We start from the raw sequence: 23,670 nt of genomic DNA on the forward strand, positions 1-23,670 counted from the left end.
TTATGTTGTATATGTGATGGCTAAAAAATCATCTGCTTGCTTCAGTGCAAAACAAAAAATTGAAAGTTCGCGCACATTGTCAGTTATTGGCCGCGTTTAGAAGATCAATCAACGAGTTGTCTTGTCAACACTCGACGTCGATTAGTCGGTTCTAAAAGTAGGAGGCAATCACGTTCGATTGTTACAAAGCAGCTTGTTCCGCTGAACGTGGCCAATCAGTGACAATGTGCGAAAACTTTCAATTTTTTTTTTTGCACTGAAGCAATGTTTCTGAGGCAGTAAAGAAGAAATTACGGTTGAAACAAAAACCTATAGTACTATGATTTCTTTTTTTTTCTTGTATTGCACATAAATACCCGGTAAAAAATTTTTCATGTATAAAATTGTATAGACATATTCGGCATATAAATTTGCATAATTAGATATAATTATTTTAATTTGTGTATAAGTATATATAATTATATATCAAAACTTTTTTAAAAATATAGTAAAAATATAGTTTTATATAATTTTTTGTATTTGACATGATACTAATAGAGTTATTTTGTAATTTGATATGGAATATCTCTGTAAAGCCATTAAAGCCTCTTAAAAAAGAAATTCTCCGTGTATAAAATTGTATGGACATATTCGGCATATAAATTTGCATAATTAGATATAATTATTTTAATTTGTGTATAAGTATATATATAAAAAATTTTTTACCGGGTATTTATAATTAATGTAACTAAATCTCTGCGTGTCGCACTTTAAATCCTATTATTACAAATTAGAATAAAGGTAATGTAAGATTTACGAATATGACTGTTTGTATATAACTTTGGATCGTACACGTGCCGTCGTACACTCAAACACGAGCATGCCACGTGGTTTTGGTATAAACATATAGAGACGTTCTATCTCACGTTACCGAAACCTTAAATAGACTTAGTCAGGTTTAGCCAGCGCACTGCTTCGATGGTTGGTAAGAGTGGCATGCTGAAAATAAGATTTAGTTAAGATTACATTAACACTGTTAGAATTTCACACATAACGTGTACTTTTTAGATGATTTCGTCTCGGAATTTACTTTTACGTCTGACTATTTCGAAAGAAATTAGAACACTATTTATCAACAAAAAGCTAAAATATCTCTCGTTGGATTAAAACACCTCATGTAGATATATGCGTCTTAAATACTCTACGACATTTGAACAGCACATTACTCGACGTATATTACATATGAGTCTTAATTAAACTATCCAGGCGCAAATATACGGTATAGTTTGTTTTTTTTTATTTATTGTTTTATTTATGTAACTCAATGTTTTTCTATATCTGTAATTGGACATTTCCGACTGTAAGAAAAATTTAATTCGAGCGTTTTTCTTTTTGCGACGGCAGTTCATTAGTGACCATCTTTGAAATCGCGAACACAAAGTCGAAAACCGAGCGCTGCCGATTCACCTTTGTATTTTGTGTTACACATTTCTCACACTATGGGGACGTACCGTTTCTTTATGTAAGAGTTATTATTTCTAACATTACAATTATGTGTAGTATAACAATTCTATAATTGCATATGTCTCTATATAACGATATTAATTATATTATTTCTCGTTTCGTATTTAACAAATTTTTGCAGAGTTTTTTTGATAGCTGTAACGTACGCGCATGTTACGTTTGGCGATGCGGCGACGAACAGTCAATATACGTTATGCGCCACTAATGAATGTATAAACTCAGGCATGTGTATAAATTACGTATTACATTTTTACTTTTATTATTTGTTTCATATGTATGACCATTTAATAGAAAAATTTATTTCTATAGCTTCGGAGATTTTATCGAAACTCGATCGTACCGTTGATCCTTGTGACAATTTTTACAAATTTGCCTGTGGCGGATGGTTACAAAATAACCGAGCAAATCAGTCATTTCCAAAAATTGACTTTTTCTCAGTGCTCACAAGAAAAACAGCGAATCAGCTTCGAGGTAATACAGTTTATATAATAAATATGAATATATGTTAGTATATAATGAATAAAAATCTTATGTGTCACACGAATTTATGTACATGTAACATTCCGACGATTTGTCGGTTGCAGAAATGTTAGAAGCATCGAATAAGCCAGGTGATACTATGTCTTTGCTAAAAGCGAAACATGTATTCGCGCAGTGCATGGAAGGTATGTGTCACTACATTATCAAAAGTAATTATCACGAATGCTTTTAATTTAGGAAACTACAATGTATTTAAAATGTACAAAATAAAAAAAATACGATTGTTGCTTTAATTTTCAAAAGATAGTGAACCAGTCGGTAGAAGTAACTTGAGCGCTATTGTAAATAGTTACGGCGGATGGCCAATAGTTATGTCTCATCACGATTGGAATAAGAAAAATTTGACGTGGCAAGATATTAGCACCATTATACATGAAAAACAGTTTGACAACGGTCTTTACAATATATACGTGTTTATAGATAGCAAGATGTCCAACAGTAACGTTATCTATGTATGTATATTATCGCAAGAGAATAATAAAAATAGCAAAAATTGATTACACACTCGCAAACAACAAATGGTATGCAAACAGGTCGGAAAAAAATAATTTAATGAAAATTAAACCTGTTTAGATTCTTGAACCTCCATTTTCTGCATCTCAAGACGACATAATTAAGCTGAACAACACTGTTTCACGAAACGAAAGCGCTAACTCCGACATCGTAAGCTTTGCGAAACGTCTCATAGAAGAAACTGGCCAAATCGTCGAGATGGATAATCTTATTCAAGACGCACTTGACATGTTACAGTTTGAGATGGAACTGGCTAACGTTAGTATGAACATTTATGATGTTACAAAATACGTCATTTAAATAGTTTTATGTATTAATGATTTGCTCACAGTTAACAAGCACCGAGGAAAACCTGATAGACGTTGATAAATATTACATTCCGTTAACAATTCAACAATTACAAGAAGAGTACGACAAGAAACATCCCGGAATGAATGGGAAGGTGTGAATCTTATTCGGTTACATATTTTATTATATAATTTCTAAACAAAAAAAATTTATTACAGATAGACTGGCATTCAAGTATTCAGGAAGTGTTTGCATCGGAAGGAATCGCGATTGAACCGTCTGAAAAGATCATCGTTCCAGCGTATAAATATCTCACCAATTTGGTACCGTTGTTAGAGCGAACACCGTCACGTACTATTGGTAAAATTTTCGGACTAGTAAAGTTCAATAGACTGATATATTAATAAAATGATAAGAAAATTATGTTATCAACCCAGCTATGTTGAATTGTAATTGCAGTTAATTTCATGATATGGACTGTAATCAAAAAGTTTTCTGACTATATCAAACCACAGAAAGTAAACAGTATCGCTATAATGAACGTGGTCAGTGAACAATCGGGAGAAAATGATACAAAGTGGATAAGTTGCATAAACAAACCCAACTTAAAATCTGCTATTTCGCATGAATACATCAAGAAATACGTATCGTTCGAAAACATACAGGACGTAAGTTGACTTTTTGCAATTAAAATAAACTCGTATAATATTAGTAACATGAATTTAACTGATTTTTGAAAATAAAATTATTTCAGATCAAAGAAATAACTACGGACATTAAAGACGCCATTCGTCAACAAATACAAAACGTCACATGGATGGACGAGCCTACAAGAGTGGCGTCTCTCGAGAAACTCGAGTATATGAGGCACGAATTTTTTAAGCCCGACTGGTACAGCGACGAAGCTATTGACGGATATTACGAAGACGTAAGTGCATTTTCTAGAAGCAAAAAATTTCTAAAAAGTAAAACTTGTTTTCTTTTCTTTTGCGATGAAAGAAGAGAAATACAAATATTTTATACTTTTGTATTTATTTATCTATTTATCTGTTTATGTATTATGTGACGATTCTTTCCAAAGAAGCATTTTCTGTTATGCATTTTAGCTGAACATCACTATGGGATATCTGGACAATATCATAAATATATTGAAATTCGAAAGAAAGAAAAGGATAAACTTGCTAAGGACACCCGCAGACAAAAAACAGTATTGACGTTTTGCAATTTATATTTTTCATGTATAATATGTACTTCATAATATCTTATACTTACTTTACTGTTTGTAGATGGTTTTTTGAACCGACAAATCCGCAGGCATACTACTCCCAGTACATCAATAAAATCGGTAAGGTTCTAAATAATAACTGGTGATAAAACAGTTTTACTAAATTTTAATTTTTATTGTTAACATATTTCGTTATTTTTCTTGTGTAGTTTTTACTGCTGCTTTATTACAAAATCCTCTATATGACAGAAATCGTGTTGCGTAAGTGATACTATTATTTATAACATTTGTTAAAAAAGAAATCTTAAAAAACTTTTTGTATTTTGTAATAGGTTAATGAACTATGGAACGCTAGGATTTTGTGCAGGACATGAAATGAATCACGCCTTCGATCATATGTGTAAGTAACAGTTTTTCATTTTTCTGTCTCGATGAGAAAAATCCTCACTACAACGTATATTGAATTAGATCGTAAGCACGACAAAAATGGCAATGCTATAAAATGGTGGACACAAAAGACTATCGATGAGTACGAAATTATAACGCAATGTTTCATCGACCAATACAACGAGTATCTGGTTCCGAATCTAGAAGATATTCGTGTAAGTAAATTACGTGAAAGATCACAAAAGTGCGTCACTAAATGTTATTTTACTTTTGAGCTATTTTTAGAAATATTTTGTTTCTCAAAATTATTTATTCTAAAATGTTCTTGTGCTTTCTAAGCTGTATAGAATTATCGAATGTTTTCAGGTGAACGGACGACGGACGCTCGGAGAGAATATAGGCGATTCTGCTGGAATTGTTGCTGCATATTACGCGTACAAGAACAGAAAAGCAAGATTGAATGAAACAAAATGGCGACTGCAAGGACTGGAGGATTACAGCGAAGATCAGATCTTCTTCTTGTCTGCAGCTCAAGTGAGTATCTAATAAAGTTTACGAATATACAACTAAAGGTAACAGAAACTACTGTCAACGAATAGTCGGCGAAAATACGCACAATAGAAAATATTAAAGGTATTATCTCTTCTTCTAGTTATTCTGCGAAACTGCCATGCCGGAACAGATAAAGGAAAGTGTGTCGGACGAACATCCTGGAAACGAAATTAGGATTCGCGGCAGCTTTTCAAACTTTCGTGAATTCTCCAAAATTTACAACTGCTCCCCGGAAAAACCAATGAATCCCGAAAACAAGTGCGCACTTTGGTACTAAATCGACGAATCAAATAATAAAGAGAGAGAGAGAGACGTATGGAAGCATTTTAACGACAAAATTGTAAACGCGGTTTTCTTTCTTTTTTTAAGCAAACAATTCCTTTGTAATAATACATAAAGAACATCAGATATGTAATATATCAGTGCTTGTTAAAAAAAAAATATACATTTACAATAAAACATTTTTGAGTTTCTTTCACATGAATAAAACCTATCACAAAATTTGTGTAATTCGCGATCACACTATGAAATCGTCTTAAAATTTTTAATACTAGCACAACACAAGCGCGCGCTACGCGCACGCTATTATTATTTTCATTTTTATGTGTTGCATCAGTGAACACAACCTATCACCGCGATGACAGCTAATATATATATCTTATAAACTATGTAATACACCTACGAGAGATGTCAAAAATAACGCATAAAAATCAAACTCAAAAATCGATACCCGTGCGCTAAATACTCACTCGCGGAAGTAGAAATTAATATGCCATTTCTTTGACATGTATGTACGTGATTGAGGAATCATCGTTTCTTCAGTGCAAAATAACAATTTGAAATTTCCCGCCTATTATCAAATTTTGCGTATTACACTTTAAATCCCACTACTAGGAAGTACAGAGAAAAGCCACGAATTACACGAATGTGACTTCGTATACTTTCAGGTCGGTTTTACATGGCAAACATGAGCATGCCACGTGATTTTGATTCAAATATATAGGTCGTTCTCCTTTATGTTGCTTCATACTTTCAACAGAATTAGTCAGTTTCAGCCGACGCACCGCTTCGATTATGAGTAGGCAATATGCTAAGAGTTTAAATTAGGTAAGATCTCATTAACACTGTCAAAATTTTACATATAACGTATTTTGTTTTAGATTATTACGTCACGAACAAATTTTACGTATAACTATTTCAAAAGAAAACAAAACGCTATTTATTAACTAAAAGCTAAAATCTTTCATTGGATTAAGACACTTCATGTAGATATATGCGTAACACATGCGTCTTTAATGTACAAATTTGAACAACTTAATTTGAACAAGTATTACGACGCATTACTTGGCATATAAACATAAGTTGTAATTAAACTGTTCAGGCGCATATATATGGTATATAGTTTATATTTTATTTATTGGTTTTTTTATACCCTACATTTACTTTACATTTATTATGTACATTTCCGACTATAAGAAACACTTAACTCAAACGTTTTTTTGTTTGCGACGGCAGTTCGTTAATGACTATTTCTAAAATCGCAAACACAAAGTAGAAAACAAGGAAACTCAACGTGGTATTTTTGTGTTACAAAGTTATCACACTATGAAGACATACTGTTTCTTTATGTAAGAATTAATATTATTAACATTAAAATTATATATACTCTAAAACTTTTAGTGATGCATATATTTATGTCTAACGATGTTAATTATATATTTCTTATTTCGTATTTGGACATCATTTTTGCAGAGTTTTACTGATAGCTGTAACATACGTGCACGTTACGATCGGCGCTCTACCGCCAAACAATACTCTTTTATTTAATCCGCTTATGTTTTTTCCACCATTTGTTTAGTCAATATACGATATGCGCTCTACCGATGAATGTATAAACGCAGGCACGTGTATATCTTACGATTTACATTTTTGTTTTTATAACTTGTTCTATGTGTATGCCATTTATAAAGTAAATTTTATTTTTATAAATTAACAGAGATTTTAGCCAATATTAATCGTTTGATTGATCCGAGTGACAATCTGTACAAATTTCCTTGTGGCGGATGGTTACAGAATAATCAAGCACATCTGTTATTTTCCATAATTGACTTTACTCTCAGTGCTCTTTCTTACTTTCGAGACAAAATGATTCAGCTAAACAACAATCAGTGGCAGAAGGAAAGCTATACATTTGACACCGCAAGCGTTGCGAACAATCTTACAGAAGAAATTGACGGAACAGTTATAATGAATAAATTTATTCAAAATGCAATTGACATCTTACACTTTAAGATGGAACTGGCTAACGTTAGTACATACTATCATGATATTATAGTAACAAAAAATATGTTATTTAAGCATTTTTATGTATTAATGTCAATATTTTATTTGATTTGTTACATTATATTATATTATATATATTTAGTTTTTTGGTGTGCTATATATATATATACATTTTAAAATACTGGAAGATGTTTGATCACATTTTTTAATAGCCGATTGCATCAAATAATTATTCTTCTTGTATTACACTGCTTACAGTTGACAAGCATCGTAAAAGACCTCATGGACGTTGATACATTTATTTCGTTAACAATCCATCAAGTGCAAGAGGAATACGATAAACAACATCCCGGAATGAAAGGGAAGGTACGATTCCACGTTAATTATAAACATCACTATAAAATTTTTATGGTTACAATATTCATTCTAGATTAACTGGCATTTAACCATTCGAGAAATATTTGTGTCAGAAGGAATCGCGATAGAACTGTCTAAAGTGGCGGCTGCAAGGAGTGAAAGATTATAGCGAAGATCAGATCAACTTCTTACCTTACGCTCAAGTAGTATAATAAAATGTTACGAATATAACAAAAAGTATGAAAACTACAATCAATAAACAGACGGTAAAAATACATGGACTATATTAAAATCATAATTTTTTTTTTACTTTCTCTGCAAAAACTGCTCTGATGGAAAAGATACAAATTACTTCTGACGTTCATCCTGGAAGCGAAATTAGAATTTGCAGCAGCCTTTTAAATTCTCGTTAATTCTCGAAAGTTACACTTGCTCTCAGGAAACCTCAATTAATCTAAAGAAGTGCATCCTTTGGTTCTAGGCCGAAGAGATGAGAGGAAGCAACATATCTACAAATTTGTGAACGAGATATTCCTTCTGTAGCAAATATTTTGTAAAATTTACAATTATTATATTTCTAGATATACATACAAAACTCTGTGAGGAATTATAGTAAAATAACAATTTTTTTCAAATTGAAAAGAAATGTATAGTTTCAAACGCACAATTTTTGATATATTTAGTATGATTTTAGATCACTTGTAATGGGCACAATGTTTAGATCATTCACGATCTATCAAAAAGAAAATTGATCACTCTAGATTTCTTGATGCTCTATGATAAAAAGACTAGTTGAAATTCCTCAGAACTCAGTATGATATCTATGCGTACGAAACATAAATGAATATTTATATGTAAATCTTTATATGTAATACATATATGCTTGTGAAGAAAGACATGCGCAATAACATATTCTTGTATTCTCTTTGCATGAAAAAAACCTTCCCCAAAATTTCGCTCATCTATCTGGTATCGTTTCAAACTTTTTTATTATATATAAGGTAAAAACTTTGAAGTTGCATAAAATTCAAAGAAATATATATTTGGCTTTTCATTCCACTCCGCCAAAACCGACATTTACCATCTTTCGGACGATGCAGACATATACATGTTCTTTACTAAATAATCAGTCGTTTGCTGAGTTTTGTATATTTCAAAAATATAAAGTTCTATAAAATATTTGCGCATCACGATGCGATTAAAATGCAATTGCTCGACGCATAGGGGATTATGTTGTATATTCGTCAATCTATAAATACTCATTTCTCTCTTTTTCTCTCCCTCTCTCTCTCTCTCTCTCTCTCTTTCTTTCTCTCGCAGTAGAAATAAGACTTAATATGTACTCTCTGACTTATCACTGCAATTTAACTGAAATTTGTTTATTTTGTAGTCACATTTTAGCACTCGTGGAAAAACACAACTGACTCATTTGTCATTTCTTTGACATGTATATAAGTAAGTAAAGACTCAACGTTGCTTCAGTGTATAAAATAGAAAATTGAAATTTTGCGCACATTGTCACTTATTTCCCGCGTTTAGCAGAACAATTGCCGAATTGTCGTCTTGTCAACACTCAACGTTGATTTTGTGGTTCTAGAAGAAAGTGCCAATCACGTTCAATTATTACAAATGAGCTTGTACTTCTGAACGCAAGCAACCAATGACAATGTACGCAAGCTGTTACTTTTGCATGTTGCACTGAAGCAACGCATTAGTAGCTCATTGAAGAAGACCTGAATTTAGAATACAAACGAAAAAATATAGTAATGCTTTTTTTTCTTGTAATACACATAAGTAATTATTCTTAATGTAAGTAGATCCTTGCGTATCGCACTTTAGGTTCTACTACTACGATTTACAGAGGAGAGCTACGAATTCCAAATGTGATTGTTTGTATAATTTTAGTTCGTTTACACGACAAACACGAGTACGCCACGTGTTTTTGATACAATCATAAAGAGACGTACCCTCTTGCGTTGCTCTAAACTTTAAACAGAATCAGTTAGGTTCAGCGCACCGTTTCGATTGCAGGTAAATACTATACTAAGAGTTTTCAAGCAGTTAAAACTATAGTAACAATGTCAGTTTTACATATAACGTATACTTTTTTAGATGACTACGTTTCAAGCAAAATTTACGTATGACTAGTATTTATTAACTAAAATCTCTCGCTAGATTAAAACACTTCATGCAGATATATGCGTATCAAAAGTGTCTGTAATGTACGACATTTGAACAAGTTACAACATTACACTTGGCATATAAACATGAGTTTTAATTAAATTGTTGAGACGCAAATATATGGTATACTTTGTTTTATTTATTGTTTTTTATTTGAACTTTATTCTTTGAATATTTTCGATTCCAAACAATTTGATTCGAGTGTTTTTTTTTTGTGACGGCAGTTCATTAGTGAATATCTTTGAAATCGCGAACAAAGTCGAAAACAACAAGTGTGGATACAACTTTGTATTTTGTGTTACACATTAATCACACTATGAAGACGTATCGTTTCTTTATGTAAGAATCAATATTTGTAACGTTAAATTTATATCTACCGTAACAATTTTATTGGCGCATTATTTATGTCGAACAAACTCAATTATATATTTCTCTTCTCATAATTGAAACACTTTTGCAGAGTTTTTCTGATAGCTTTAACATACGCGCTTGTTACGCTCGGCAATCCGGTGACAAACAGTCATTATACATTATGCGCCACTAATGAATGTATAAACGCAGGTACGTGTAGAAACTATGTATTACAGTTGTTGAGTTCTAACTTATTTTTTATGTATACCATTTATAAGTAAAGTTTATTTCTATAGCTTCGGAGATTTTAGCCAAATCTAATCATTCGGTTGATCCGTGTGACAATTTCTACAAATTTGCTTGTGGTAGATGGTTACAAAAGAACCAACCAAATAAATTATTTCCACAAATTAACTTTATATCACTTCTTAAAAGAAAAGCAAAGTATCAAATTCGAGGTAAAATTTAAGTATATTTTCTTTTTGTTTAATGTTCTATATTTGTGTATATATTCAACCAAAGATATATATAAACGGAAGGTCAAATTTATGTCTAAGTAATATTAAAACGGACTAAAAGTGTGTTTGATGTAAAGTATTTATTTTTAATTGATAGAAAATTTTTAGTACTATCGTTTTACTTATTTGAGTCTTTCGGTCAAAATACAAATATTTAAATTTATTAATTACAAAAAAATAAAATGTACAAAATTTATGTCAGTTATTATATTACCAGAACATAGTATATAATTGTTATCATTCTCTTGCTGCGTGTTATTGTGTGCTTCGTGCACAGCAAAATGGAAGAGTTTGAAGTTGGAAAATGGTTACTCTCAGTGGTGACACCTACGGACGGACTTTTGTATGCGCATCAAGTTCTTGAAACAAGTATAATGAAACCAAAAGTCACGAATGGTTTAGAAATCCGAAAATATCATACCGCTGTAGACAGTATAAAATACAATGTGCAAAGACTGATAAAGTTCTTACATTTTATATAAATCTGTTGAATTTATTTATTTTAGTTATGTTTAATTATTTATTCAATATTCGAATATTACATAAATATTAAATAAATAGTAGAACAACAAATTATTTTACAGTATATAAATTTACGTGTATGTGTCATTCTGTTGATTTGTTGTCTGCAGAAATCTTAGAAGCACCGATTAAGCCAAGCGATACTACGTCTTTGATAAAAGCAAAAGTTATATTCGCGCAGTGCAAGTATAAAGGTATGTGACCATATAATAATAAAAATATAAGTGTTATCACGAATACTTTCATTTAAAATATTATATATAATAAGTTAAATATATAAAATAAAGAAAACAATATTTTTGTTTGTCAGAAAAGAGTGAAACTTTCGGTATGAGTAACTTGAACGCCATTGTAAATAGCTACGGCGGATGGCCAATAATTATGTCTCGTCACGAATGGAATGAAAGAAATTTGACTTGGCAAAATGTTAGCACTATTTTGCACAGAAATAAGCTTGACAACGGCTTGTATACTATAGAAATTTTTAAAAATGTTCTAATGTCCAACAGTAACGTTATCTATGTAAGTATTTTATATTAAAAAAAAATACATTAGAAAATACAATAATAAATTTTACAATCGTAGTATAATATGTATTTTATTACAACCAAGAGGGTAATAGAGAAAACAAAAATTATTATGCTTTTGCAAATAACGACACATATAAATTAACGATAATTAAAACCGTTCAAAAAGGTTACATAATAAATAATACATTTGGATTTAGATTTTGGAACCTAAACTTTCTTATTCTCGAGACGTAATGATTCATTTAAACAACACTGAGGAGTCGAAAAAAAACTATATATCCAACATCGTAAACGTTGCGAGTAATCTTATAGAAACAATTGGCAGAACAGTAAAAATGAATAAACTTACTCAAGATGCACTTGAAATTTTGTACTTTGAGATGGAACTGGCTAACGTTAGTATGAACAATTATGATATTAGTAAAAAAATTACGAAATTTATTTTTATGTCTTAATTTCATGATAGTTCTATCGCAGTGTTACATTATGAAATATATTTATTTAATATATGTATTTTTTTTAATGTCAATATATGTATATGTGTGCGTGTATTTGGCACCAAAGAAAAACTATATATATTTTTTTTATATCGGAAGATCTTTCGTCCGTTTTTTATTAGACGATTTTATCAACTGACAAGTCTTTTTGTACTATATTGCTTACAGTTGACAATTATTTTAAACACAACAAACAATAATGATTTATTCATTCCGCTAACAATCCAACAATTGCAAGAAAAGTACGACAAGCAACATCCCGGAATAAAAGGGAAGGTGCGATTTAATACTATAGTACTTATAAACTACACATTATATATCACATATTTTTTATTCATGAATAACATATTCATTACAGATTGACTGGCACTCAGCCATTCAAGAATTGTTTGCATCAGAAAGAATCCCAATTGAACAAACTGAAAACCTCATCGTCCCAGCGTATACATATCTTAGCAATTTGGTATCGGTATTAGAGCGAACACCGTCACACACTATTGGTAAAATTTTCTTAATAGTGAACTTCAAAACAATATAATATATTATAAAATACTCCGAAAATTATGTAATAAACTCAACGATGTAAAAATTGTAATTGCAGTTAATTTCATGATATGGAGTTTAATCAAAAAGTTGTCTGATTACATCAAACCACAGAGAGCAAGTGCTCGCATTATACTAAGTGCAGACGATAAACAACTGAAAAAAAACAAATCAAAGTGGAAGAAATGCATTAACACGCGCAACTTAGATTCTGCTATTTCGCATGAATATGTCAAGAAATACATATCGCTCGAAACCGTACAAGACGTAAGTTTGCATTTAAAATAAATACGTATAATAACCTGAAAAATTAATATATGCATACAATAACTTTAAAGTAAATATACACATGTAAAATAAAAGTAATTTGTACTCAAAAATTAAATCATTGTAGATCACAGAAATAAGTACAGATATTATAAACGTTGTTCGGCAACAAATAAGAAACATCACATGGATGGATGAGCCTACAAAAAAAATGGCTCTCGAAAAACTTGAATATATGAAGCAAGAATTTTTTAAGCCCGATTGGAACAGTGACGAAGCTATTGACAGATATTACAAAGACGTAAGTATATCTTCTAGCAAAATATTTCTAAAAAGTAGAACTTAGTTACTACGTTTTCTTCGTGTTTTGTGATAAAAAAAAATAAAAGTACAAATAATTTACATTTGTATATGTAATTATCTATTTATCTATTTATTTGTTTATGTATTGTTGCAAATCTTTCTACAAAAAACATTGGTTTTATGCATTTTAGTTGAACGTCGATACGAACTATCTGGACAACATTATAAATATAATGAAATTCGAGAAAAAGAAATTGATAAACTCGCTGAGGACACCCATAGACAACAAAAAGTATGGATTTTTTGCAATTCATTTTGTCATTATGTACTGTGACTTACACATGCTATACGTATAAGAAAGTTGGTATACATAAATTATGAACTTTATAATACTTATATTTTTGTTTAATAGATGGTTCAGTGAACCGACAACACCGCACGGATACTACAATATCTTTTTCAATAGCATCGGTAAAGTTTTTGAGTAATAATTAATAATAAAATGAGTTTTTACAATTTATTTTTATTATTAACTTTCTTTTTATTTTGTTATATTTTTTATGTAGTTTTCACTGCTGCCTTGTTACAAAGTCCTACATATGACCGAAATCGTATTCCGTGAGTACTGTTATGTAATAATATTTTTCGAAAAACAGAACGTTTTAACAAAAATTTTTCAAAACAAAATTTTTAACTCTTACGTAATAGATTAATGAATTACGGAACGCTAGGTGTTGGTATTGGACATAATATCAATCTCGCCTTTGATAAAGACAGTAAGTAATTTCCTGTTATTCTATCAAAGAAAAAAATTGCAGTACAACGTATTTATTACAGATTTTAACGTGGACAAAAATGGCAACATTGTGCAAACGTGGACACAAAATTCTATCGATATACATAACAATTTATCGCAATGTTACATTGACCAATACAATAAGTATCTGGTTCCGGGACTGGAACAGGAAAATGTTTATGTGAGTAAATTAAAAAAAAGCATAGAAAGTTCGGATAAAACATTCTTTATTTTTAACATATTTAGTAAAATTTCATTTCACACAATAATTTATAATTATTATAGTTTTACATATAATTAATTGGTTTTGTTAGGTGAACGGACAACGGACGATGGACGAGAACACGGTTGATGCTACTGCAATTGTTGCTGCATTTTACGCGTACAAGAACAGAAAAGCAAGATTAAATGAAACAGAGTTGCGGCTGCAAGGATTGGAACAGTATAGCGAAGATCAGCTTTTTTTCTTGATTGTTGCTCAAGTAAGTATCTATTAAAGAATGTACAATGAGATGTATAAAAACTACGGTCAATGAACAGACGCTGAAAATACATGGACTAGAAGATATTAATATCATCACTTTTTTTAGTTTTTCTGCGCAAGTGCTCTGCCAGAAAAGATAAAGAGTGTTCCTGACGATATTTCTGTAAACGAAATAAGAATTCGCGGCAGTTTTTCAAATTCTCGTGAATTCTCCGAGAGTTATAATTGCCCTGTGGGAACTCCAATGAATCCGGAGAAAAAATGTGCTTTTTGGTTCTAAACTGATGAGACGTAAATGCCACATGCTTACAAATTTGGGAGCGCGATATTTCTTCTGTAGCAAACATTTTTAGTGTATGAAATATTTACAATCATTATATCTTTAGATATGCATACTGAATTCTGTGAAACATTAGCAATTACGGCACACTAACGATTTTCTTGGATTAAAAAAAATGTACAGTTTCAAACACATAATTTTTGCTTGCAGTATGAGTTTTAATTAATTGTAAGTGCATATACTGATTAGATTATTCACGATCTATCAAAAACAAAAAGAAAAAAATAATTTAAAAACTGGTAGTTTTATTGATAGATTATGACAAAAAGACTAGTTGAAATTTTTTTCAGATGTCAGTATGATATCTACGCATACAAAACATACGTGAATATTTATATGAAAAGATTTCTATGTAATATACATATATGCTTGTGAAGTAAAACATATGCAATAACATATTCTCGAGTTTTTTTTGTTGCATGTATAAAACGTTTCACGAAGATTCATCACACATCTATTTGAAAATAATTAAATTACATTTTTCTTTCTACGTGAAATTCCGGTTTTCTTTACACTCAAGTCAAAAAAATTTTCTTTACTACTACAAGTCAAAAACGAAAACTACAATCTGTTTCGAATAACCCAAATATACATTCCAATAAATCGTTCGGAGAATAATAATGTATTGTAATGTATGTATAAGTATAGGAACTGCAGAAAGTTTAATTTTTATTGTTGTTACTTATGTATACAACAGAAACAAAAACAAACTTAACAATTTCAAGATTGAGTAGAAAAATTTTCTAATAAATTCTACGTCGTTTGCTATTTGCAGTATATTTCAAAAAGAATGAAGTTCTAACATACACTCACGATACGATTACAATACATCTGCTTGACGAAGAAAGGATTTTGTATATTTGTCGATCCAGTATGATTATATCGTCACTCGCGGTGACGGTAGAAATTAATATGTAATCTTCGGATTACGACTGCAAGTTTGCACTAACTTATTTGTGGTATATTTATTTCTTATCGTTAGTAGTCAAAAAATGCAATGGATTAATGTGTTCTCTTTTCTACACATGTGTATGTGATGGAAAAGAACTTTTGTTGCTTGAATGCAAAATAAAAAATTGAAACTTTGCTCATATTGTCATTTATGTCCCGCCTTTAACAGAATAATTGCCGAGTTGTCGTCTTGTCACCACTCAACGTTGATTTTGTGGTTCTAGAAGAAAAAGCTAATCACGTTTGAATATTACAAATGAGCTTGTACTGCTGAACACGGGCAACCAGTGACAATGTGCGTAAGCTGTTACTTTTGCATGTTGCACTGAAGCAACGTTAGTAGCGCATTGAAGAAGACCTGAATTTAGAATACAGACAAAAAAATATAATAATGCTTTTTTTTTGTACTACTCGTATAAGTAATTATTTTTAATGTAAGTAGATCCTTGCGTTGCGCACTTTAGGTAGATTTTTGCATATCGCACTTTAGGTAGATTCTTGCGTATCGCACTTTAAGTTCTACTACTACGATTTACAGAGGAGAGCTACGAATTCCAAATGTGACTGTTTGTATAATTTTAGTTCGTTCACACGACAAACACGAGTATGCGACGTGATTTTGACATAAACATAAAGAGACGTACCCTCTTGCGTTGCTCGAAACTTTAAACAGTGTCAGTTAGGTTTAGCGTATCGTTTCGACCGTAGGTAGATTTTGTGTTAAGAGGTTTTGAAGAGTTAAAGCTATAGTAACACTGTCAAAACTTTACATGAAAGAAATTTTACATAAAACGTATACTTTTTTTTAGATGACTACGTTTCAAACAAATTTTACGTATGGCTCTTTTGAAAGAAAGTAGAAATGTTTATTAAGTAAAAGCTAAAATCTCTTGTTGGATTAAAACACTGCATGTTTAAATAAGCGTCTTTACTGAACAACATTTGAATAAATGTTACGACGTATTACTTGACATATAAACATAAGTTTTAATTAAAGTGTTGAGGCTCAAATATATGGTATACTTTATGGTATGATTATGGTTTGGACTTATTTAACTTTATAGTTTGAACATTTCCGATTATAAAATTTTTACTCGAACGTTTTTTTCTATTTATGACGACAGATTATTGGTGACTATCTTTGAAATCGCGACAGTTGAGAACAAGAAGTTCCGATATAAATTTGTAGTTTGTGTTACAAATTTAACACACTATGGAGATCTATCGTTTTTTTATGTAAGAGTCATTATTTTTAACGTTAAAATTATGTCTACTTTAATAATTGTATTATTGCATCATTTATGTCTCACAAACGTAATTATATATTTCTTGTTCCGTAATTGACACACTTTTGCAGAGTTTCTCTGATAGCTCTAACATACGGACACGTTACGTTTGGCCATCCGGCGACGAACAGGCAATATACGTTATGCGCCACTGATACATGTATAAACACAGGCACGTGTAGAAACTATGTGTATTGAGTTTATATCTTATTTTATGTACGTTATTTATAAGTAAAATCTATTTTTATAGCGTCAGAGATGTTGGCCAAACTCAATCGTACCGTTGATCCATGTAACGATTTTTACAAATTTGCTTGTGGTGGATGGTTACAACATAAGCAAGCGAATGTGTCATTTTCTGAAATTAATTTTTTGTCAGAGCTTCGAAGGAAAACAATGAACCAGCTTCGAGGTAATACAGTTTTAATATTAATTTTTTTTGTTACTTTTTTTCGAACAAAAATACATATTATAAAACAAAAGTGTGAAAGTATGCCTACGTAAAATTAAATTAAGTACTTGAAGGTAAATATTTATTTATTGATAAAAAAGTGATGGCAACATGTTTTCACATTACTCGAGTAATTATTCGAGACTCTATTATTCACGACGAAAATGTTTGACACTAATAAATACCAAAAATCTAAGGTACAAAAAGTTTTTTGATATACTACAAGAATAAAATATGTAATTGTTATTTAACTGATATATGCAACCGCATGAAAGTATATACGTTGTAACAATCAAAAAAAAAAAAGAGAAAGGTATAAGAATACATGAAACTAAAAAACAAATTCTTGCTTCGTGTTGATGTGTATTTTGTGCGAAAGCAACTGACGATTTTTAAATTTGAAAATTATTTTCTCTCAGTAAACATCTACAAACGGATTTTGTGTATGCGCGGTACGTTCATAAAACATTCGATTTTAATGGAACCAGAAATCACAAATGTTCTAGAATTCTAAAAATTTTGTCTTTTTGTAGATAGCATAAAATATTTTACGCAAAGACTGATTCATTTTCTTCTATTTTATAGCAGAAATACGTTTGAATCTATTTATCTTTGTCTTAATTGTGAATTAAAGAGTAGAACAAAAACTTATTTTACAGTATATAAATTTACGTGTGTGTGACATTCTGCCGATTTGTTGTCTGCAGAAATCTTAGAAGCACCGGCTAAGCCAAGCGATACTACGTCTTTACTAAAAGCGAAACGTATATTCACGCAGTGCATGGATAAAGGTACGTGCCATTATATCGAAACTACACTAATTATCAAGAATGCTTTCACTGTAAAAAAAACTATAATATCTAAAATGTATAAAATAAAAAAAACAATTATTTTTTTCTCAGAAAATAACGAAATGTTCGGTATAAGTAACTTGAGCGCCATTGTAAATAGCTACGGCGGATGGCCAATAGCTATGTCTCGTCACGAATGGAATAAAAAAAATTTGACTTGGCAAAATGTTAGCTCCATTTTGCATAAAAATGAGTTTGACAACGGCCTTTATATCGTAGAAGTATCTCAAGATTTCAAGATCGCCAACAGCAACGTTATCTATGTATGCAAAATAATTACAGTCGTACAAATTTATTGTAAATTATATTCGATAGTATAGTATATACTAAATATACATATTATTTGGGCAAGAAAGTAATAAAAGTAGTAAAAGTGATTATGCACTTGCTAACAACGCATACACACATGATAAACAGACCACCGTTTAGAGCTAATTGTACAATGAAACTTACATTTATTTTTAGATATTTGAACCTTCTTTTTCTTACTCTCGAGACGAAATGATTCAGTTAAACAACATTGTTTCGCAAAAAACAAGTTTAATAGTCAAAATTGTAAAGGTTGCAAAAAAACTTATAAACAGAACGGTAGAAATCGATAACCTTTTTCGAGATGCGCTTGACATCGTGCACTTTGAGATGAAACTAGCTTACGTTAGTATGATCAGTTATCAATATTAATATTAAAAATTACGTCATTTTAATATTTTTGTATATTACTGATTTCGCAACTATCAATCAATGTTTTACATTACAAAATATATTTATTTGTTTTGGTGTTTTATTTTATTTTTCCTATAATAGACGTTGTTTATTTAGATTTTTTACTAAAGAATTCGATTGCATCAAATAACTATTTTTCTTATTTTCTAATGTTCACAGTTGACAGGAATAATTGAGGAAACCTCGACAGACGTTGATACATTTATTCCATCAACAATCCAAAAATTGCAAGAAAAGTACGACAAGCAACATCCCGGAACGAAAGGGAGGGTGCGACTCGATGTTAATTATATATATTTTATTATATAACTTCTATACATTTCTATACATAAATTGTTTATTACAGATTGACTGGCATTCAAGTATTCAGGAATTGTTTGCATCGCAAGGAATCGCGATTGAACCGTCTGAAAAGCTTCTCATACCAGCGTATAATTATCTTATCAATTTGGTACCGTTGTTAGAGCGAACACCGCCACGTACTATTGGTAAAACTTTTGAAAAAGTGAAATGCAAAAGAGATATATTATAAAAAAATAAAAAAATTATGTTATTCACTCGATGTTGAATTGTAATTGCAGTTAATTTCATGATATGGACTTTAATCAGAACGTTTTCTAACTACATCAAACCACAAAAAGAAAGTGGCATTGCTCGCGTCATAATGGGTGCAGTCGGCGAACAAATAGGAGTAAACGATACAAGATGGATGAATTGTGTCAACACGATCAATTTAAAATCTGCTATTTCGCATGAATATATAAAAAATTACATATCGCCTGAAACTATACAAGACGTAAGTTTACTACATTAAAAAATAGATACATACAATAAAATGAAATTAAATATATACATATAAATTAAAGTTAAATTTGAATTCAAACATCAAATTATTGTAGATCACAGAAATAAGTACGGATATTAAAAGTGTCGTTCATCAACAAATAAGAAACACTACATGGATGGATGAGCCTACAAGAGATGCTGCTCTCGAGAAACTCGAGTATATGAAGTATGATTTTATTAAGCCCGAATGGTTCAGCGACGAAGCTATTGACAGATATTACCAAGACGTAAGTACAGTTTTTAGAAGCAAAATATTTTTAAGATGTAGAACATTTTTATATTTTAATTATTTTTTCTTATTTTCGCGATAGAAGAAGAAGAGCACAAGTATCTTACACTTTTTGAATTTATTTATCTATTAACGAATTGTTACAAATCTTTACAAAAGCAGTTTTTAAAAAATTCTAATGTATTTTAGTTTAACGTCAGTACGGGATATCTCGAAACCATTATAAATATATTAAAATTCGAAAAGAAGAAAATGATGAACTTGCTGAGGACACCCGTAGACAAAAAACAGTATGAAAGTTTTGCTAGTCTTGTTTTCAATATATATATATATATATATATATAATGCTTTACTAATGCCACTATATATAAAAAAGTGGTATAATATATTAATTAAGAACTTCATAACCTGTAGTTTTGTTTAATAGATGGTTATTCGAACCGACAGAACTAGAAGGATACTACAGTCTGTTTTTCAATAAAATTGGTAAAAAATATGGATAATAATTTGTAATAAAATAATTTATAGAGTTTTTATTGTATTGTTAACTAATTTCGTTTTCTTTCTTGTGTAGTTTTCACTGCTGCTTTCTTACAAAATCCAGTATATGATAGAAATCGTGTTGCGTAAGTACTATTATGTATAAAATTTTGTGAAAAAATTTGTTTACTTTATAATAAATTTACAACAGATTAGTAAATTACGGGACGCTAGGAGTTCTTATTGGACATGAAATCAATCATGCTTACGATACTGACTGTAAGTAATTTTCTCTTATGATATCGAGAAGAAAAATTACATTACAACGTATTAAATACAGGTCGCAATTATGACAAAGATGGCACCAAAGTGGAATGGTGGACTCAAAAGACAAACAAAGAGTATGAAAATATAACGCAATGTTTTATTGACCACTACAACAAGTATCTGGTTCCAGGACAAGAACATGAGAATATTCAAGTGAGTAAATATTTAAAAAAGCATAAAAATGCGAACTAAAATTTACTTCACTTGTGAGTTATTTAGAAGAATCTCGTTACTCGAAATTAATTAATCTATAATTTTCCTATATTTCCTAAAGTATATACATATAAATTATTAATTGTTTTAGGTGAATGGACAACAGACGCTCGATGAGAACATGGTAGATTCTGCTGGAATTGTTGCTGCATATTACGCGTACAAGAACAGAAAAGCAAGACTGAATGAAACAGATTGGCGGCTGCAAGGACTGGAAGATTACAGCGAAGATCAAATCTTCTTCTTGACTTATGCTCAAGTAAGTATCTAATAAAAAATGTATAATGAGATATATGGAAACAACAGCCATCAAACAGTCGGCGCAAATACATAAACTACAGAAAATATTAATATCATCTCTTCTTTTAGTTTCTCTGCGAAAGTGCTTTGCCGGAACAAATACGAGAAGCAATTCTTTGGGACGTCCATTCTGTAAAAGAAATTAGGATTCGCGGTAGCTTTTCGAATTCTCGTGAATTCTCGAAAAGTTACAATTGCTCTTTGGGAACTCCAATGAATCCAGAGAAAAAATGTGCCCTTTGGTTCTAAACTAAAAGAAACGTAAACGACACATGCTTATAAATTTGTGAACGCGATATTACTTTTGTAGCAAACATTTTGTAAAATTTACGATCACTATATTTTTAGATATACTGAGATCTGTGAAACCGCATAACTTACGATAAAATAACGATTTTCTTGGGTTGAAACAAAATGTATAGTATTAAAAGCATAAATTTTGATATGTCTAGTATGATTTTGAACTAATTGTAAGTGCATAATGTTTACATTATTCTTGATCTATAAAAAAGAAAATTAATAATAATGCTGTAGGTTTGTTTGAGAGAGATAAACTATGACCTAATAAGATTAGTTAGTGTATTTCTCAGATCTCATTATGATATCTAGGCGTATGAATAACTGTAAATATTTAAAAGTAAAAATAAATTTTTACTTTTATTTATTTTTAGTTTTATACAATATATGTTTGTGAAAAAAGACATGTACACTAACATATTCCCGTATTTCTTTTACATGAATAAAACATTCCTCGAAATGTCGCACATTTATTCGAAACCGTTCCAAAATTCTGCACTGTTTGTAAGGTAAAAACTTTGAAGTTACTTTAACATTCAAAAGAATATAATTTAGTTTTTCCATTTCACTTTGTTAAAACTAACGTCTAAAATCTTTTGGACGCAGACACATATTCAAACACTCGCTCGTATGATAACATATTACGTATAACTATGTGAACTGCAATAAATTTATTTTTAATTGTTCTTACACCAGAAACAGACACTTTGCAATTTCAAAGACGATTGGAAATTGTCTTTTAAACAAAATAATCAGTCTTTTCCTAGTTTTGGTATGTTCCTAAGATATGAATTCTATAAAATTTTTGCGCAATGCGATGCGATTAAAGTGCTTTTCCTCGACGCATAAGAGATTATGTTGCATATTCGTCGATTCTGTGCGCAAAATACTTACTCGGTGAAAGTATATTGTTACTTAGTGACCAAGATCACCAGATTAATTGCCGAGTTGTCGTCTCGTTACCACTTGATATTGATTTATCGGTTCTAAAAGTAAGAGCCAATCCCATTCTATTGTTAGAAAGCAGCTTGTTCTGCTCAATGTGACTAACCAGTGACAATGTGCGCAAGCTTGTAAATTTTTATGTAGTACTGAAACAATGTTTGTTGCGCACTGAAAAAAATTTAACTTTAACATTGCAAGGAAAAAATAGAATATAATTTTTTTGTATTTTGTACATCGTGTACCACACATACTTATTTACAATTAATTTAAGAGAATACTTGTGTATCGCACTTTACATCCCACTACTAGAAACTACAGAGAAAAGCTAAGAATTATTTGAATGTGACTGTTTGTATAATTTCAGGTCGTTCACATGGCAAACACGAGCATGCCACGTGTTTTGATACAAACACATAGAGACGTTCTTTCGTTGCTCTAAACTTTTAACAGAATTAGTCAGTTCCAGGCAACCGCTCCGATCGTACGTAGGTACTGTGCTAACGATTTAACTTAGTTGAGACATTAAAACTGTTTAAGAGTTTACATATAACGTGTGTTTTAGATGATTTCGTCTCGAACCAATTGTACATATGACTATTTAAAAAAAAAGAAGAATATTATTTATTAACTCAAATCTAAAATCTCTCGTTGGATTAAGACACTTTATGTAGATATATGCGTAACACATGCGTCTAACGTACAAAGTTGAACAAGTTACGACGCATCACTTGGCATATATACATGAGTCTTAATTAAACTATCCAAGCTCAAAATATATGGTAATTTATGCT

The 23,670-nt window shown here is 30.6% G+C and overlaps 4 protein-coding genes across 7 annotated transcripts; all 4 read left to right on the forward strand.

The window, feature by feature from the left end:
• The first annotated feature begins 916 nt into the window (after positions 1-916).
• On the forward strand, positions 917-5,455 carry LOC109852226 (neprilysin-like). 2 transcript variants are annotated; one of them, XM_020423190.1, is made up of 19 exons: positions 917-964; positions 1,048-1,258; positions 1,384-1,501; positions 1,625-1,725; positions 1,813-1,974; positions 2,088-2,168; positions 2,287-2,495; positions 2,617-2,814; positions 2,888-2,998; positions 3,063-3,204; positions 3,304-3,512; positions 3,599-3,772; positions 3,951-4,051; positions 4,131-4,189; positions 4,279-4,330; positions 4,402-4,469; positions 4,538-4,671; positions 4,823-4,990; positions 5,109-5,455. In XM_020423190.1, exons 3-19 carry the CDS (start codon positions 1,479-1,481, stop codon positions 5,283-5,285), a joined length of 2,169 nt encoding a protein of 722 aa, XP_020278779.1. In that variant the 5' UTR covers positions 917-964; positions 1,048-1,258; positions 1,384-1,478; the 3' UTR covers positions 5,286-5,455. The 2 variants fall into 2 exon arrangements, with proteins under 2 accessions (XP_020278779.1, XP_020278780.1); XM_020423191.1 differs by having other exon boundaries at positions 931-960.
• A 555-nt stretch (positions 5,456-6,010) lies between these two features.
• On the forward strand, positions 6,011-8,558 carry LOC109852236. Of its 2 annotated transcripts, none has more exons than XM_020423207.1 (7): positions 6,011-6,086; positions 6,169-6,402; positions 6,524-6,636; positions 6,761-6,909; positions 7,005-7,315; positions 7,550-7,657; positions 7,722-8,558. In XM_020423207.1, exons 4-7 carry the CDS (start codon positions 6,879-6,881, stop codon positions 7,815-7,817), a joined length of 546 nt encoding a protein of 181 aa, XP_020278796.1. In that variant the 5' UTR covers positions 6,011-6,086; positions 6,169-6,402; positions 6,524-6,636; positions 6,761-6,878; the 3' UTR covers positions 7,818-8,558. The 2 variants fall into 2 exon arrangements, with proteins under 2 accessions (XP_020278796.1, XP_020278797.1); XM_020423208.1 differs by having other exon boundaries at positions 6,053-6,115.
• A 409-nt stretch (positions 8,559-8,967) lies between these two features.
• LOC109852281 (neprilysin-like) lies at positions 8,968-21,886 on the forward strand. The gene is made up of 20 exons (XM_020423301.1): positions 8,968-9,103; positions 16,514-16,635; positions 16,741-16,960; positions 17,056-17,167; positions 17,289-17,389; positions 17,468-17,629; positions 18,376-18,459; positions 18,571-18,782; positions 18,985-19,173; positions 19,402-19,512; positions 19,589-19,730; positions 19,824-20,038; positions 20,142-20,315; positions 20,507-20,607; positions 20,745-20,803; positions 20,892-20,943; positions 21,009-21,076; positions 21,138-21,277; positions 21,429-21,596; positions 21,707-21,886. The coding sequence occupies exons 4-20, from the start codon at positions 17,145-17,147 to the stop codon at positions 21,884-21,886; spliced, it is 2,181 nt and encodes a 726-aa protein (XP_020278890.1). The 5' UTR covers positions 8,968-9,103; positions 16,514-16,635; positions 16,741-16,960; positions 17,056-17,144.
• LOC109852260 (neprilysin-like) lies at positions 9,471-15,378 on the forward strand. 2 transcript variants are annotated; one of them, XM_020423257.1, is made up of 19 exons: positions 9,471-9,679; positions 9,761-9,952; positions 10,054-10,168; positions 10,290-10,390; positions 10,477-10,638; positions 11,331-11,414; positions 11,531-11,742; positions 11,948-12,145; positions 12,416-12,523; positions 12,606-12,747; positions 12,849-13,057; positions 13,185-13,358; positions 13,552-13,652; positions 13,773-13,831; positions 13,927-13,978; positions 14,069-14,136; positions 14,198-14,337; positions 14,471-14,638; positions 14,747-15,378. In XM_020423257.1, the coding sequence occupies exons 3-19, from the start codon at positions 10,146-10,148 to the stop codon at positions 14,918-14,920; spliced, it is 2,175 nt and encodes a 724-aa protein (XP_020278846.1). In that variant the 5' UTR covers positions 9,471-9,679; positions 9,761-9,952; positions 10,054-10,145; the 3' UTR covers positions 14,921-15,378. The 2 variants fall into 2 exon arrangements, with proteins under 2 accessions (XP_020278846.1, XP_020278847.1); XM_020423258.1 differs by lacking the exon at positions 10,477-10,638.
• Positions 21,887-23,670: the final 1,784 nt, after the last annotated feature.

This window comes from Pseudomyrmex gracilis, unplaced genomic scaffold (assembly GCF_002006095.1).
Source record: "Pseudomyrmex gracilis isolate BER0280 unplaced genomic scaffold, ASM200609v1 scaffold_26, whole genome shotgun sequence".
Lineage (NCBI taxonomy): Eukaryota > Metazoa > Arthropoda > Insecta > Hymenoptera > Formicidae > Pseudomyrmex > Pseudomyrmex gracilis.

Excerpts from the sequence above, each read along its gene's own strand:
- LOC109852260 (XM_020423257.1), top strand. The coding sequence starts at position 10,146 with ATGAAGACGTATCGTTTCTTTAT. Across the intron at positions 13,058-13,184 it reads CGCTCGAAACCGTACAAGAC|ATCACAGAAATAAGTACAGA; the intron begins GTAAGTTTGCAT and ends AAATCATTGTAG. Across the intron at positions 14,137-14,197 it reads TCTCGCCTTTGATAAAGACA|ATTTTAACGTGGACAAAAAT; the intron begins GTAAGTAATTTC and ends TATTTATTACAG.
- LOC109852226 (XM_020423190.1), top strand. The coding sequence starts at position 1,479 with ATGGGGACGTACCGTTTCTTTAT. Across the intron at positions 2,169-2,286 it reads ATTCGCGCAGTGCATGGAAG|ATAGTGAACCAGTCGGTAGA; the intron begins GTATGTGTCACT and ends AATTTTCAAAAG. Across the intron at positions 2,496-2,616 it reads CCAACAGTAACGTTATCTAT|ATTCTTGAACCTCCATTTTC; the intron begins GTATGTATATTA and ends AAACCTGTTTAG.
- LOC109852236 (XM_020423207.1), top strand. The coding sequence starts at position 6,879 with ATGCGCTCTACCGATGAATGTATAAACGCAG. Across the intron at positions 6,910-7,004 it reads CGATGAATGTATAAACGCAG|AGATTTTAGCCAATATTAAT; the intron begins GCACGTGTATAT and ends ATAAATTAACAG. Across the intron at positions 7,316-7,549 it reads TTAAGATGGAACTGGCTAAC|TTGACAAGCATCGTAAAAGA; the intron begins GTTAGTACATAC and ends CACTGCTTACAG.
- LOC109852281 (XM_020423301.1), top strand. The coding sequence starts at position 17,145 with ATGGAGATCTATCGTTTTTTTAT. Across the intron at positions 17,630-18,375 it reads AACAATGAACCAGCTTCGAG|AAATCTTAGAAGCACCGGCT; the intron begins GTAATACAGTTT and ends TGTTGTCTGCAG. Across the intron at positions 20,039-20,141 it reads CGCCTGAAACTATACAAGAC|ATCACAGAAATAAGTACGGA; the intron begins GTAAGTTTACTA and ends AAATTATTGTAG.